General features: G+C 37.2%; 3 protein-coding genes and 1 non-coding gene across 4 annotated transcripts in view; 1 reads left to right on the top strand and 3 right to left on the bottom strand.

Moving 5' to 3' along the window:
• The window catches only part of LOC100640210 (kinesin-like protein unc-104), a 35,397-nt gene extending 34,517 nt beyond the window's left edge, over window positions 1–880 (bottom strand). The window contains exons 1-3 of the mRNA XM_020000485.1: window positions 737–880; window positions 579–655; window positions 152–231 (exon numbers count right to left, since the gene is read on the bottom strand). Coding sequence (XP_019856044.1) covers window positions 152–231; window positions 579–655; window positions 737–836 — 257 coding nt within the window. The 5' untranslated portion in view covers window positions 837–880. The remainder of the gene's footprint in view (window positions 1–151; window positions 232–578; window positions 656–736) is intronic.
• Window positions 881–1,044: 164 nt separating this feature from the next.
• On the bottom strand, window positions 1,045–5,664 carry LOC109584671 (uncharacterized). The gene is made up of 7 exons (XM_020000487.1): window positions 5,557–5,664; window positions 5,046–5,451; window positions 4,509–4,715; window positions 2,850–4,154; window positions 2,604–2,783; window positions 2,002–2,097; window positions 1,045–1,682 (listed from the first exon to the last, which is right to left on the bottom strand). The coding sequence occupies exons 2-7, from the start codon at window positions 5,409–5,411 to the stop codon at window positions 1,083–1,085; spliced, it is 2,754 nt and encodes a 917-aa protein (XP_019856046.1). The 5' UTR covers window positions 5,412–5,451; window positions 5,557–5,664; the 3' UTR covers window positions 1,045–1,082.
• Window positions 5,665–5,747: 83 nt separating this feature from the next.
• LOC100640462 (kinesin-associated protein 3-like) lies at window positions 5,748–11,550 on the bottom strand. Its single transcript, XM_003388921.3, has 18 exons — window positions 11,470–11,550; window positions 11,289–11,420; window positions 10,788–10,945; window positions 10,164–10,231; window positions 9,893–10,034; window positions 9,295–9,431; window positions 9,085–9,172; window positions 8,785–8,874; window positions 8,560–8,738; window positions 8,465–8,518; window positions 8,209–8,317; window positions 7,987–8,087; window positions 7,099–7,320; window positions 6,791–6,952; window positions 6,612–6,741; window positions 6,453–6,548; window positions 6,314–6,399; window positions 5,748–6,196 (listed from the first exon to the last, which is right to left on the bottom strand). The coding sequence occupies exons 1-18, from the start codon at window positions 11,496–11,498 to the stop codon at window positions 5,813–5,815; spliced, it is 2,367 nt and encodes a 788-aa protein (XP_003388969.1). The 5' UTR covers window positions 11,499–11,550; the 3' UTR covers window positions 5,748–5,812.
• Trnal-aag (transfer RNA leucine (anticodon AAG)) lies at window positions 8,361–8,442 on the top strand. The gene has a single exon. It is a non-coding gene; the product is annotated as a tRNA-Leu (tRNA).
• Window positions 11,551–12,262: the final 712 nt, after the last annotated feature.

Here is a 12,262-nt window from a genome sequence, read left to right on the forward strand (position 1 = left end):
TATCTACTCTTGATTGTACATGTACAGATAATGGGAATAAGCCTCTCTTATACAGAAACCTGTATGTGCAATACTTTAAAGATATAGTGTAATAGGAATCTAAAACAAATCAGTACAATGTAAGATCTACTTGATAGATAAGTGGACTTACCCTTCAAAGGCATGATGGAGCATTTCTTTACCAATGTCACCATAGACCTGATCTTGAGATGCAAAGTTCGGATCGGATTTCTAGTAAACAAACAATAAAGCATTGCTAGCAGACGCCGCTAATATGTCTTCTGTTTAAAGTCGGAATCACTGTAAAGTGCCCTAACTCTTTCGGCTAAGAAGGAAAGCTTTACAGTACATTTCCTATAATTAGCGTCATGTACTGATGCAGCGTGGGATTAATCTAGTTATAATGATAGGCAGAGGTGGATACCCAGTTATTAGTTTTAAAGTGGAAATGAAAGTATAAAGAGAAAGGCTTACAATAACAAGCAAAGCTATGTACTGTGTAGATGCAGCAGTAGATGTTATATTATAATGAAAATAACACTTATTATTATAATGGTAATAATGAGAGATTTCCTTACATCTGTGTGGCTCCAGTACGAGTAGTCAAAAACGAAAGACTTTGGGGGCTCTCCTAGCATTTTCGGATTTTCTATAGCTGTGAGGGAAACGCGTCGTTTTACACACAAAGTTGTAGAAAAACATGAAAATTGCGAGTAATGGGCTACTCTTGGCTTACCGGTCTGTTGGCCGCTCATTGAGATGACACATGAGGCCGAATGGCTGATCTCTCTCTTGTTGAAAGGCCTCACACGGACAGCTACCTTTACTGAAGACATTATGATCAACAGCAGCTACTGGTAAGTAACTGGAAGTTCAGCTCATTAAATATTCATCAAATAATTAAACTAAGTGCCACACCCACACACCATTGTCTGTATTAATTATTTTTTTCTGGAGATTTTTCTTGGCTTTTAAAGTTAAAATTTATTTCCAAAGTTCAAAAATAAGCATTATTAATATTAATAATAATTATAATAATAATTATTCTCTCTCTTTTTTCTCCTCTTCCTCTTCCAGCAGAATTAACTGAAATTATTATTATTATTGTTATTATTACTTCGATAGTTCGGCTCAATCTGACATATCATGATACGCCCATCGGACCAAACGGTCGAGAGAATGAGGTCTCTAAAAGGATTCCTCATATTGAAATGATGAGTGTTTTCCTTGTCCCGTGAAAGATTGATAGCAACATGACAGCAATACCCCGTGGGGGAGATATCAGGGAAATGAATCTCAGACGCGACGGTGAAGTTGGGAACGTTGAATATTTTAATAGCACCTTCTTTATAGCCAACAGCCAAGAACTGGTTGCCGAAGAGCGGCTGTTGGTGAAAGGCGGAGACTAAGATCTCGCCTAGGTTATCAACAGTTTTAGAATTAGTGACTGATTTATCATACTCCCATATTGAGGCGCTGTAGTGGCTAGGACTTGAACTAAGCGAGACCTTGGCGAGATTGGCCACGAGGCTTTCAGCAGAGGTAGGAGGTGCGGTCGTTGCAGGCGTGGCTTCGGCTAGATCCCCCATGGTGGGGTCAGTAACGGCAGAGTTGAGACCGACAGTTAGGAAAGAGGAGGCATCAAGCAGAACGTAGATATCTAACAATTCTTTAGTGTGAGCCTACCAACAAATAAATGTAAATAAATACATAAAAGTGCAGGGTCTTAAACATATGACGTGGTTCCTCAAAAGGAGACTTCTGTATACATGTAAGTTGTACATGTACATGTACGTGTAATCAAGAGTAGATAAATAAAAATAATAAGAAAACTTGACTAAATAATCTGTACACTGATTCTTCTTTAAAGATTAAGGCAGTTACAAAATGACAGCTGCAACTTAATATGTCAGTACACATTTGTACAATACATGAATGCTATTAATCCGAGTGCATGTACAGTGAATGTACAATGTATTAATGAATGTAGAATTTATTTACTTGAAAGGTATCGGATAGTGCTGGCTCTTGGCTTCTCATATTCCACAGACAAACAGTTCCATTGATGCTACCAGACAACAAACAACCACCAAATATCTAAACAAATGTACAATGATCATCATTATCTTATTATTATATATTATTATCATTAATTTATTATTATATTAAGTTAATACTATTATTGTTATTAGTAATATTTTAAAATCCAGGGCAGCTGTTATATCCATTACTGACAATTTGACATGTGGTCCAGTTTATTTGTGTTTATGTTATTATTATTACATCATAGTGGTCTTTAGTAATAATTGTTTTAGTTGGATAACCTTAAGTACTGGAATGGGATTTCAAAAGCCACAAAAATCAAAGCAATTCAAGGAAAAATATTCTTGCAGACAAAATAGATATTTTAATAATACAATATCCTAAAAAGTTCATGTACATGTACAATATACTTGATGCTTTTTTTTGGTTTTACACTTACAAACATCTACATGTTCACTGTAGACATGAAACTACTAATTTATTATTATCACTACAGTCACTTGTTCATTTTATTATTGCTCTTATTTCATTTTTCATATGTTTCATCATCGATTGCTCACTTGTAATGATGTGACTTTGTGTGGAGCATGGTAGGTGATTGAAGACAATAGAGTGTACATCTTCATTGGAGGCTGAGCAATGTACCAGGAGACGCTTCCATTAGAATGACCAGAGGCTACAACCTGAGCTCCCTCAATGGTCGTATTGAAGTGAACTAAAGCAGTTACTGGACTCTCAGCCTGTTAGGGTAAAAAGAAAAAAGGAGAGAGAGAGAGGTTTAATTCAAATAGAACCAGTTCCCATACCGTGTTAGGTTCATGAACAATAGTCAAAGAAGAGGTGGTACTGTTAGATCCATTCTTACGCGGGTCCCAGCAATATATCGCTCCATTCTCCAGACCCACTAGGACCAACAGGGACTGGGACTTTGAACTATGCAAACAAGTGACTTTATGAGTAAAGCTCTGCTCCACCATCAAACAAGTGGAGTCATTGTAGGAGCGACCTCCACCAAAAAGAATACGATAGTCCCTCAGGCCTTGATCAAGACTCAGATAAAAGTGATCAGCCCTAACTGCTAGTCTACTTGATTCAATGTTATCGTCAGCAAGAGAAAGCTCCGAAAGAAGCTTAAACCTTAATACGGGGTCACTGATGCTGTGAGAGATTTGACCACCGACCAAGTGAGCTTGGGGGTAGCCAGAAAGAGGAGGTGGGGGAGGAGGGGGGAAGAAGCGATTGGGGAACACGGGGTAAGGGGTACGAAATAGGCTAGCGGCGGCTACCGTGTTACTAGTGTTACCATGGGGAGGAGGGTGAGGAGGGGGGAAGGTAGGGCGAAGAGACATTGGGAGGTAGCGTCCGGAGAATCGCCAAGCGGTCGGCGAGATTGGACCAGTGGAGGCTACAGGACCAGTAGACGCCATAGCAGACTGATCTATGAGTGCAGCTGGGTGCCAGACGTGTTGTAGTGGTGACATAGGAGGGGTTGCTAATCCAGTGGTTAAATCCTTAGAGTCCGGGTGCAAGAACCAGCACTTGTCACCAAAAGGGCAGACCCCGCCAGTTAAATAATACCTGCATATCTCGTAGCGGCGAGGGTGTGGTTTACGTGTGCTCCCGTTTTCGTAAGTGTGAGTGGTGGGGACTAGCGTTTGATCAATAATAGGGAGAGGAAGAGTAGGAGGAGGAAGAAGAGCATTTCCTGTCATCTGTTCGTAGCTACCAGTGGCATTAGTAACACCAGTCTCATCATTAGTAGAAGGTTGGGCCCCGTTATCATTACTAGCCCCTCCACCTGGTGGTAGCATATCTAATGAATATTCATTAGTACCTGTGGCCTGTGTGGGGATCATGGCCGGCGGAGGGTAATACGCCGATAATAAAGGTGGGCGGGGCATATCTCCAATCCATCTCGGTAGTTGTAGCCGGTTTCCAGATGAAACTCCGCCCACTGCTCCTCGTACGGGGGAACTGAGAGGGTAGAGGAGTCTCCGGTAGGCTAGGTTAGGACTACGGGCTAGTAGTGTTTTGAGTATGTTCTCTCCGTTTGTTCTGACCCAACGGATGAGACCGTGTTGGAGCTGATTGCTTGATATAGCATCAGGATCCTAGGGAGGGGGAGGGGGAGAGAGAGGGGAGAGAGAGGGGGAGAGAGAGGGGGAGAGAGAGGGGGAGAGAGGGAGAGAGAGAGAGGGGGGGGGGGTAAAGAAAGAGAATAATAAAAAAGGGGGAGGGAAAATTGGCTCTATCATAATGATAAAAATACATTTTTAGTGCTGGGGAAACCATAAAAATTGCTAAGGTACTCAGGCCTTAAATCAACAGAGGGAGAGAGAGTGAGTGAGTGTGTGTGTGTGTGTGTGTGTGTGTGTGTGTGTGTGTGTGTGTGTGTGTGTGTGTGCATTAATTTATAAACTACAACTGTATAGTAAATGTACAGGTTGTGTAGTTCCTTCTCTTACATTAATGTTAATGGCCAAACACTCTTCTATCAGTGCCTGGAGGTCAACCCAACAAAACCCATTGTAGGACGGAAAGGATTTTCCCTGTAGAGTGAGTTCCCTTGCTGACAGGTCTATCTCCCCCGTGTGATCAAAGTTTTTTGATGGCTGCCACTGAAACCAAGTGGTCTGTCCCTCAGCATCTAATACATACACATGATAGAGAGTCTGGAGAAGAAATGAAGAAAATAAACATTAGCTTTGTTACTATTAATAGAATCGATAAATTATCAAAGCTGCTACTATTAATAGAATCAATAATTTATCTATCATCATTGCTACTACTAATAAAATCGTTCATTATTATCACCAAAACTTATCATCAATTTTAGTACTGTTACTATTAATAGAATCATAATCATCATTGTTACTATTAATAGAATCGTTCACTATTATCGCCATTACAATAACCACTCTTCATTAACATTTAATAATATTACTGTTACTATTAATAGAATCATTATATCGTTACTATTAATAGATCATTTCAACACGTACCCTTCCAGACTTGTAGCATTCAATATGAATGAGAGGCGGTAGTCCATTAGGAGACCCTCCCCCACACTCCTTCATCAGCTCCCTCATCGTACCCCTCTCCCCATCTTCATCACTCCCGTCCCCCTCGTCATCGAGACGCCCCCCGGGGAAAGACCACTTGAGTGGGGACACGAACTTTGGCCCCCTCTTGAGGAGGAGTACCTGTACCCCTGCGTATCGCTGGGGAATGCACATGCATATCACGCCTAGACCAACCCGTGGACGACTGGTCGCTGGAAGGTTCCCGGACATTTGGGAAGCGAGTTGAGAAGGATGAGGCGGAGTGAAGTAGGAGGACACTGGAACGGTCGTCCATGCTGACTGCATGTTTTAAAACCGGTTATTAAAACTTGTATATCCTGTATACCTAGTAACATATACACAAAATAATAACACACACACAAGCTATTATATTATAATACAAAGGTTTCAGTAACGTGTTAATGTTATTCATGCTTTTTAATACACGTACCTGTGCCCAGTCCTTGTATTAAAAGCTAAGGGGAATAAGCTTTAGACGCACTCATAGACAGTCTGGCAGTCAGCTAGTAGCTGGTGTCTGCAGTATTAGCCTCGGGGCATCAAGAAAAGGATATTTTAGTTCTTTACAGAAAACTTAACGTGCCTCAGTCAATTTTATAGACGGATCACGTGACGTATCCCTCTCTTTTAATAACTTTTATAACTATCACCTCACGTGATTATACAAAATTTGAAATTTTAAAAAGTTAAAAATTTAATCTGGACGGTGGGCGAGTGGTAACCGGCGCCCCCGCGGGGGAATGATAGGCAAAAAGTCCACCTCCTTGCTGCTCATAGTCACCCAATGGCTCCTCCATTCCAGCAGGTGATGTGTAGAGAGGATGGGGCAGAGCTTCATTCTCATACAAGAGCTCAGGAGAGTATAATTCGGCAGCCATTTGCAGGTAGTAAGGATCCATGAAAGGATTATAGTCTTCGTCATCATCGTCTACTTCTCTGAGGCTTGGTCCCCCAGCTACTCCTCCTCCTCCAATGTAGAGACTCTTACCAGTTACCATCTCCAACCACTGGGCATTGTAGAAACGGAATTTTACCAGTTTAGCTCTTTCTGCAAACTCTGGATCATGCTCCTTCAAAAAATAAAATAGAAAATAGAAAAATATAATTTGCTAAGCATATAAATTTCTTATGAAAAGTGTAGCTTATACTGTTATTATAATAATTATTAATAGTATTATATTTCTTACTGTCATGACATTGACAATTTCTGAAGCAATATTATGAATGTCTTCATTCTTGTCATGCAAGAGCTCAATAAAGTAATCTGGAGCTTCTGTATTTTTTGCAAAAAAACAACTTATTATTATTATGCATAAAATGACTGACCACTCTTCATCATGGTGTCCCTTGTCTGTGGATTGAGGACCCACCGGTACATTGTGTGACCAATCTGTAGGATAATCTCATCATCATCTTGCTTAACTGGGATCAAGAATTAGCAAAAGGTCAAATCAACTTTGCAGGCTAAAAGTTCAAGCCCATTACCTTTTAAAATGTCTATGAGTAACTGTGGAAGGCCTTCGTTAACAAATAAAACGGCACACTTAGGATCTGATGAAAATGTGCCACATAGTATTATGATTTCCAACAAAATATCATCTTTAGTACTTGCACTCTAATTTTAAAAATAGTCTACAATCATCTGTATAAAATTTTTTGCTGACTTCTAATTTTTTGACAATAGTTGGAAGCATTTTCAATTCAGTCAGTATCTTGTTATAGTCCAGATCAGGTAACTGTATGTTGGCCAATATACCAATCACTTCAACGAGATAATCCTCATCTTGACAATTGACAATCACATTACCTAAATCACCAATAAACTCCTACAAGAAATAATAAAATAGTACATGCAAGTTCTACAGTAGAAGAAGAAAGGAACATGCATGTATACATGGCTACATGTAGAAGTTAATTTATGATATAAATGCATGCATGTACATTAAAATACATTAAAATGCCCTTTTATTACCAGAAATAAAGTCTTGAGTTCTTCTCCAGGGTGCTGAGCCACATTACGTATGACTTTCATTAGCAATGGGTCCTGAGTTGAGAGTCCTTTCTTCATTAGTAGCCCCAGTCCTGGTCCATGACATATGAGTGCTGCATTATCAGGATGACATGCTAAATTGATAGCCAGTGCTAATATTTCAGGATCAGGTGGTTCTTCTGTTTCTAGCAACAACTGCATTACCTGCAGCAGAGATATAATGTACATGCATGTGTATATCATTGCTTCAGTATAGCCTCTATATAATGGACACTCTCTATAGCGTACACCTCCATTTATTTACATGTACATATACATGTACATGTATCAGACTTGGGTCAAATACAACGTGGAAGTATTTAAATACAAATACAAATACTGTACAAAAACAAAAATACAAATACAAATACAAATACTGTTTTCAGCTTTGTATTTAAATACAATTACAAATACTGCATACATGTATTTCAATTACAAATACAAATACTTTCTTCTCAAGTATAGACAGTTATTAACTACGTAGTTTTATGAATTAATCAATCAAGTAAATTGAAAGCCTCTTTTCATTATGTATGCATGTATAATCAATAATATTTAGTTATTGTCATGTATTGCATTTAATGAACGTTAGTGCTTCAAAGTTTTGTCACTCAAACAGCATCTTCATCCACATTGAAGTATTTTAAAGTATTTTGCTGTATTTTGAAATACTTCCCTGCTGTATTTCAATTGCAAATACAAATACTTCCTGTTACAAAAACTCAAATTACAAATACAAATACAAATACTTTCAAAAGTATTTAAATACGACTAATTACAAATACTATTTGTATTTGACCCAAGTCTGACATGTATTGCTTTGTTGCTTACTGCAGGGACGCAGTCAGTGTATGCAAATGCAGCTCTTCCTTTATCGTCCATGCTAATGAGGTACAGTACAAATATGACCACCAGTCTATGTGTTTCATTACCTAAAATGTATAAATAACAGTAAATAAGTTGTTATGGCTGGAAACTTGGCAAACTGTATGCATTAAAAGCATGTATTTTGTCTGCCAGTGTATTTATGTAAATCAAAGTGCTTTTACTAACTTAGTTGAGCCACTAGTTTAGGTAGATAGCCTAAAGTAATCATTTCTTCTCTCAAACTTGGATCAAATGACAAATTCAGTAGCAAGTGAATGGCAACGTTCATTAGGACCTGTAGGTTTAAAAAATAATCTTTAGGCCTACACTCTCAAGTTGGTAGCGTGGCCGAGCGGTCTAAGGCGCTGGTTTAAGGCACCAGTCATTTCGATGGCGTGGGTTCGAATCCCACCGCTGCCAGTTTTTTTTTTCTTTTGCTTACCTCATTCTTGCTTGGAATTAGTTGCAGCAAACGTTTCAAAATCTTTTCTTTTGCCTACAAGACAAGGAATAAGTACATATTTATCAAATATTTACCATTTCATCTTTATTTTCTCCATAGATGCTTAGCTTTTTAAGAAAAGAAACAATTAGAATTATCAGTTCTTCATTAGAACGTGATAAAAGCCTAGTTAGATAAGATACAATCCCTTTATTTTTCATTTTTTGCTCAATCACTGGCAATTCGGCCAAATTGTACAATAAATACAAAGAAACTAAAACAAATAATAATAATAACAATCATAAAAGGTCATTTGCTACCTCTTAAAAGGATATCTTGTCTTTTCTCAATTGTTTGTAGCCTCTTCTTTGCTTTTTCATATTCTAATTTCCCACTGCTAGTAGTACGAGCTACAGTAAAATAAATAAATTAAAAAAGAACATTTTATTTAATAATTATAGTATACGCATAGTCTAAATAAAATTATAAATTAAAGGTAATATGAACGAACATGTGTTTAGAGCTTACTGTGTTTTATGCAGCAATGAATGATGCTTAAGAAATGCTACATGTACATGTACATGTATGTTTCAACAGATATTTTAGAATTAATACTGTACCTCCTTTCCTTTTATTCTCAGCATCTTCCACTAGTGTCTCGTGTCTATTCACCTCATGTTCTACAACAGCCATACACAACGAACCAACCTTAATAATAATTAATAAATAAAAATTAAAATAAAATAACAATATTAGTATTATTAAAAATAAAAAAATAGCAATATTAATAATTAAAAATTAAAATAAATTATACTTATTTCTTGATGTACTTTGTGGTGTATGAGGACCCCGTGAAAGTCAGAGAAAGTCGAAAAGCAAAAGAAAATGTAAATTATGTTAGTAGAGAGCTCAATGCTTTTACGCCAGTCGTCTCTTAGTACTCTAGTCAAAGCCAAGAACAATGACTCTAAAAGAAGATAAAGAATTAAAGACTGAATAATAGTACAGCAGCAAACAAAACCTAATTATCAATAGCTACTGATTTATTCTATGGAATGTAACTACAAGTATGCATGTACATGGTGACACCTTACATGATACACACATACACATGTATGTACATGTACAATGTATACATAGTTTACACAAGCCCCCACTGTGAGGACAACCCACGATGATATTGTCAAGTTAAGCCAGTATATAAACTGATGCACTAATTCTCATAGTTGTTAAACCACTGTCTTCAGTCTCGTCGACATTTGCCTAATAATTTTTGGAAAGGACTATTACAGTCCTGTATCTTGATCCTAAATTTTATTGAGTGCTGATATGTACATGTACAACTAATAATTGTAATTTTCATGCATAGGGTAACCCATCATGTACTCTTGGTAACATGTACATGTATATGTACCCTGTATAAATTACCATTAGATCCTAGCTCCAGTAGGTTGTCAGGGTTTCTAGCTAATTGTAATATCATTCCAGTCCCTTGAACCTTCTCTGGTATATCTTCATACAATAATTCCAAGTAATCGGATAAATCGACCAACGAAGCAACTTCTGTAATCTAAATAAAGTAAAATTAATACAAATGAACCTGTAGTGATAACAGAAAATAGCACGATATCACATATACAGTACATATATGTACATGTGAATGCATTATGTATATACAATATTGCTATTGCTTAATTACTTCTCTCTGACATGCGTCCAATTCCTGACACATTCCTCTTGAAGACTGTGACAAGACATCTTTCTCTTCTAATAATAACAATTAGAATAACATTGTAGCATTGAGGAGGAGGTGAGCATGAGACATACATGTACATGTAGCTCTGAATGTACACGTTGTACATGTATATTGAATATTGATGTCATTAGCTGATAAAAACAGAGTCTTCCAAATACCCTGTACTATAGCCCATGGTTTTTTCTGAAAAATGGCTAAAAATTCACCCCCAATTTTTATTACATTTTCTGATACATATTGATGTCCTTATGCTATGTAGAAAGTTTGAGCTAATTTCGACTTTAATTTTTTGAGTTACGGCCATTTTAAGAAATTTGCCAAAATCTGAAAAATACCCTGTACTATAGCCCATGCTTTTTTTTACAAAAAGTGGCTAAAAAATCACCCCCACTTTTTATTACATTTTCTGATACATATTGATGTCCTTATGCTATGTAGAAAGTTTGAGCTAATTCTGACTTAAATTTTTCAAGTTATGAGCATTTTAAAAAATACAATATCCAATCATTCATGGCTCATGCTTGCCCCTAGTAATAATAATAATAATATTAATAATAATAATAATACCTTGAAATCCAGGCTTGTTCAGTTTCCTGTTTAACATGTACATAAGGAGTTGCTCTATCTCTGGCAGTCTCTTTGATGAAATGAGTGGAGTCTGTGATACCAGGAAACCAGCCAATGACTGGATATCAGTGGATTTACTCAATCCTTTAATATTAATACTAAAAATAAATAATAATAATAACAAAAATACATGTAGCACTACTGCACTAGTACTGTACATGTATTAAACATTGATTTTATTAACACAAATATTACTAGTGATCAACTAAATACATTAAAGTGATTCTTAAAGATAATATTAATTAATAAATATTGTGATTTTAGTGCTCAGTACATTTAGTGGAGTTTAAATCTTTAATTTCAATGACAAAAATTAATTATAATTAAATATTATTAATTAATTAAAAGCATTTAGATTAATACCGTAATGACAAAACATTCAATTCACAATACCATAATTAGAATTCAAACTAATATGCACATGAAAGAGATTGTCCTTACGTTTTCCTGCACTGCTTAAGGTCAGCTCCCATTGTTTCTAGTCTCTCAGAGAGGACTCGCGCATCAACACTGTAGTGTATCAATATGGCGTTCTTGCTAGGATGTACATCAATATTCCCTTCAATAATTTCCCTATAATCAATACAATAAAGTCCTAAATGACAGTAAATCAAGGCCTCACGTGCTGAGATATTCTGGCTCGACCTCCATCTTTATTTTGTCGTTACCATTGACAACAGACCACGCCCTTTTATCAGCCACGCCTACCAGTAATTTTTAACGCCCACTCGAGGGTGGGGCTGGAGACATGGAAGACTTGAAGTTCAGAAGGATTGTTTCCTCAAGGCATAGAGTAGAATTCCTTGCCTTTTCTTCAAGCAAGAGATGGGGAACGCTCTTGGGAGCTTGCTTTGGTGATTATTCAGTCCGTTTATATGACTGCAGTGGGGATGAGGAAGCAGTACTGCTGGCTTGTTTTACAGAGCACACAAGCAATGTTTGGGGTCTTTGTTTCTCTTCTGACGGATCCCTGCTAGCTTCCTGTTCCTCTGACAAGCAGTTGATAGTTTATTCAGTGGATCAAGTCTCTGTATTAAAAGTACTAACATTGCACAGTGGAACAGTGTGGTCTTGTAAATTTTTGTCATCACAAAACTTATTAGCCAGCGCCTCTGAAGATTGCACTGTAAAGATAACATCAGTAGATACTGGAGATGTAAGTCGTACAGTTTCTTTTAGTTTACCATTGGAATCACTGGATGTCAGTAAAAAGAAGGAATTAATGTGTGTATCAGCTAGTAGGTATGGTAAAGTGTGGATCTTGGCATCACCAGATAGTAAAACGATTGAAGTGTATTCTAGTGAAGTAGGTCTACATGCAGTTCAGTTTATTAGGGATAACAAGGACACTGAATATCTTGCAGTATCAACACAGTCACATGCAATACTTGTGTTCTTAGTGGCTGATGTACTAG

This window comes from Amphimedon queenslandica, unplaced genomic scaffold (assembly GCF_000090795.2).
Source record: "Amphimedon queenslandica unplaced genomic scaffold, v1.1 AMPQUscaffold_13181, whole genome shotgun sequence".
NCBI lineage: Eukaryota > Metazoa > Porifera > Demospongiae > Haplosclerida > Niphatidae > Amphimedon > Amphimedon queenslandica.

What these genes read in the sequence shown, in the direction of transcription:
- LOC100640462 (XM_003388921.3), bottom strand. Translation starts at nt 11,498, where the DNA reads ATGGAGGTCGAGCCAGAATATCTCAGCAC. An exon ending in CTTAAGCAGTGCAGGAAAAC is followed by an intron (nt 10,946 to 11,288) that starts GTAAGGACAATC and finishes ATTTATTTTTAG; the next exon opens with TATTAATATTAAAGGATTGA. An exon ending in GGACACCATGATGAAGAGTG is followed by an intron (nt 6,400 to 6,452) that starts GTCAGTCATTTT and finishes CAAAAAATACAG; the next exon opens with AAGCTCCAGATTACTTTATT.
- LOC109584671 (XM_020000487.1), bottom strand. Translation starts at nt 5,411, where the DNA reads ATGCAGTCAGCATGGACGACCGTTCCAGTGTCCTCCTACTTCACTCCG. An exon ending in TTGTTCATGAACCTAACACG is followed by an intron (nt 2,784 to 2,849) that starts GTATGGGAACTG and finishes TTACCCTAACAG; the next exon opens with GCTGAGAGTCCAGTAACTGC. An exon ending in CACTATCCGATACCTTTCAA is followed by an intron (nt 1,683 to 2,001) that starts GTAAATAAATTC and finishes ATTTGTTGGTAG; the next exon opens with GCTCACACTAAAGAATTGTT.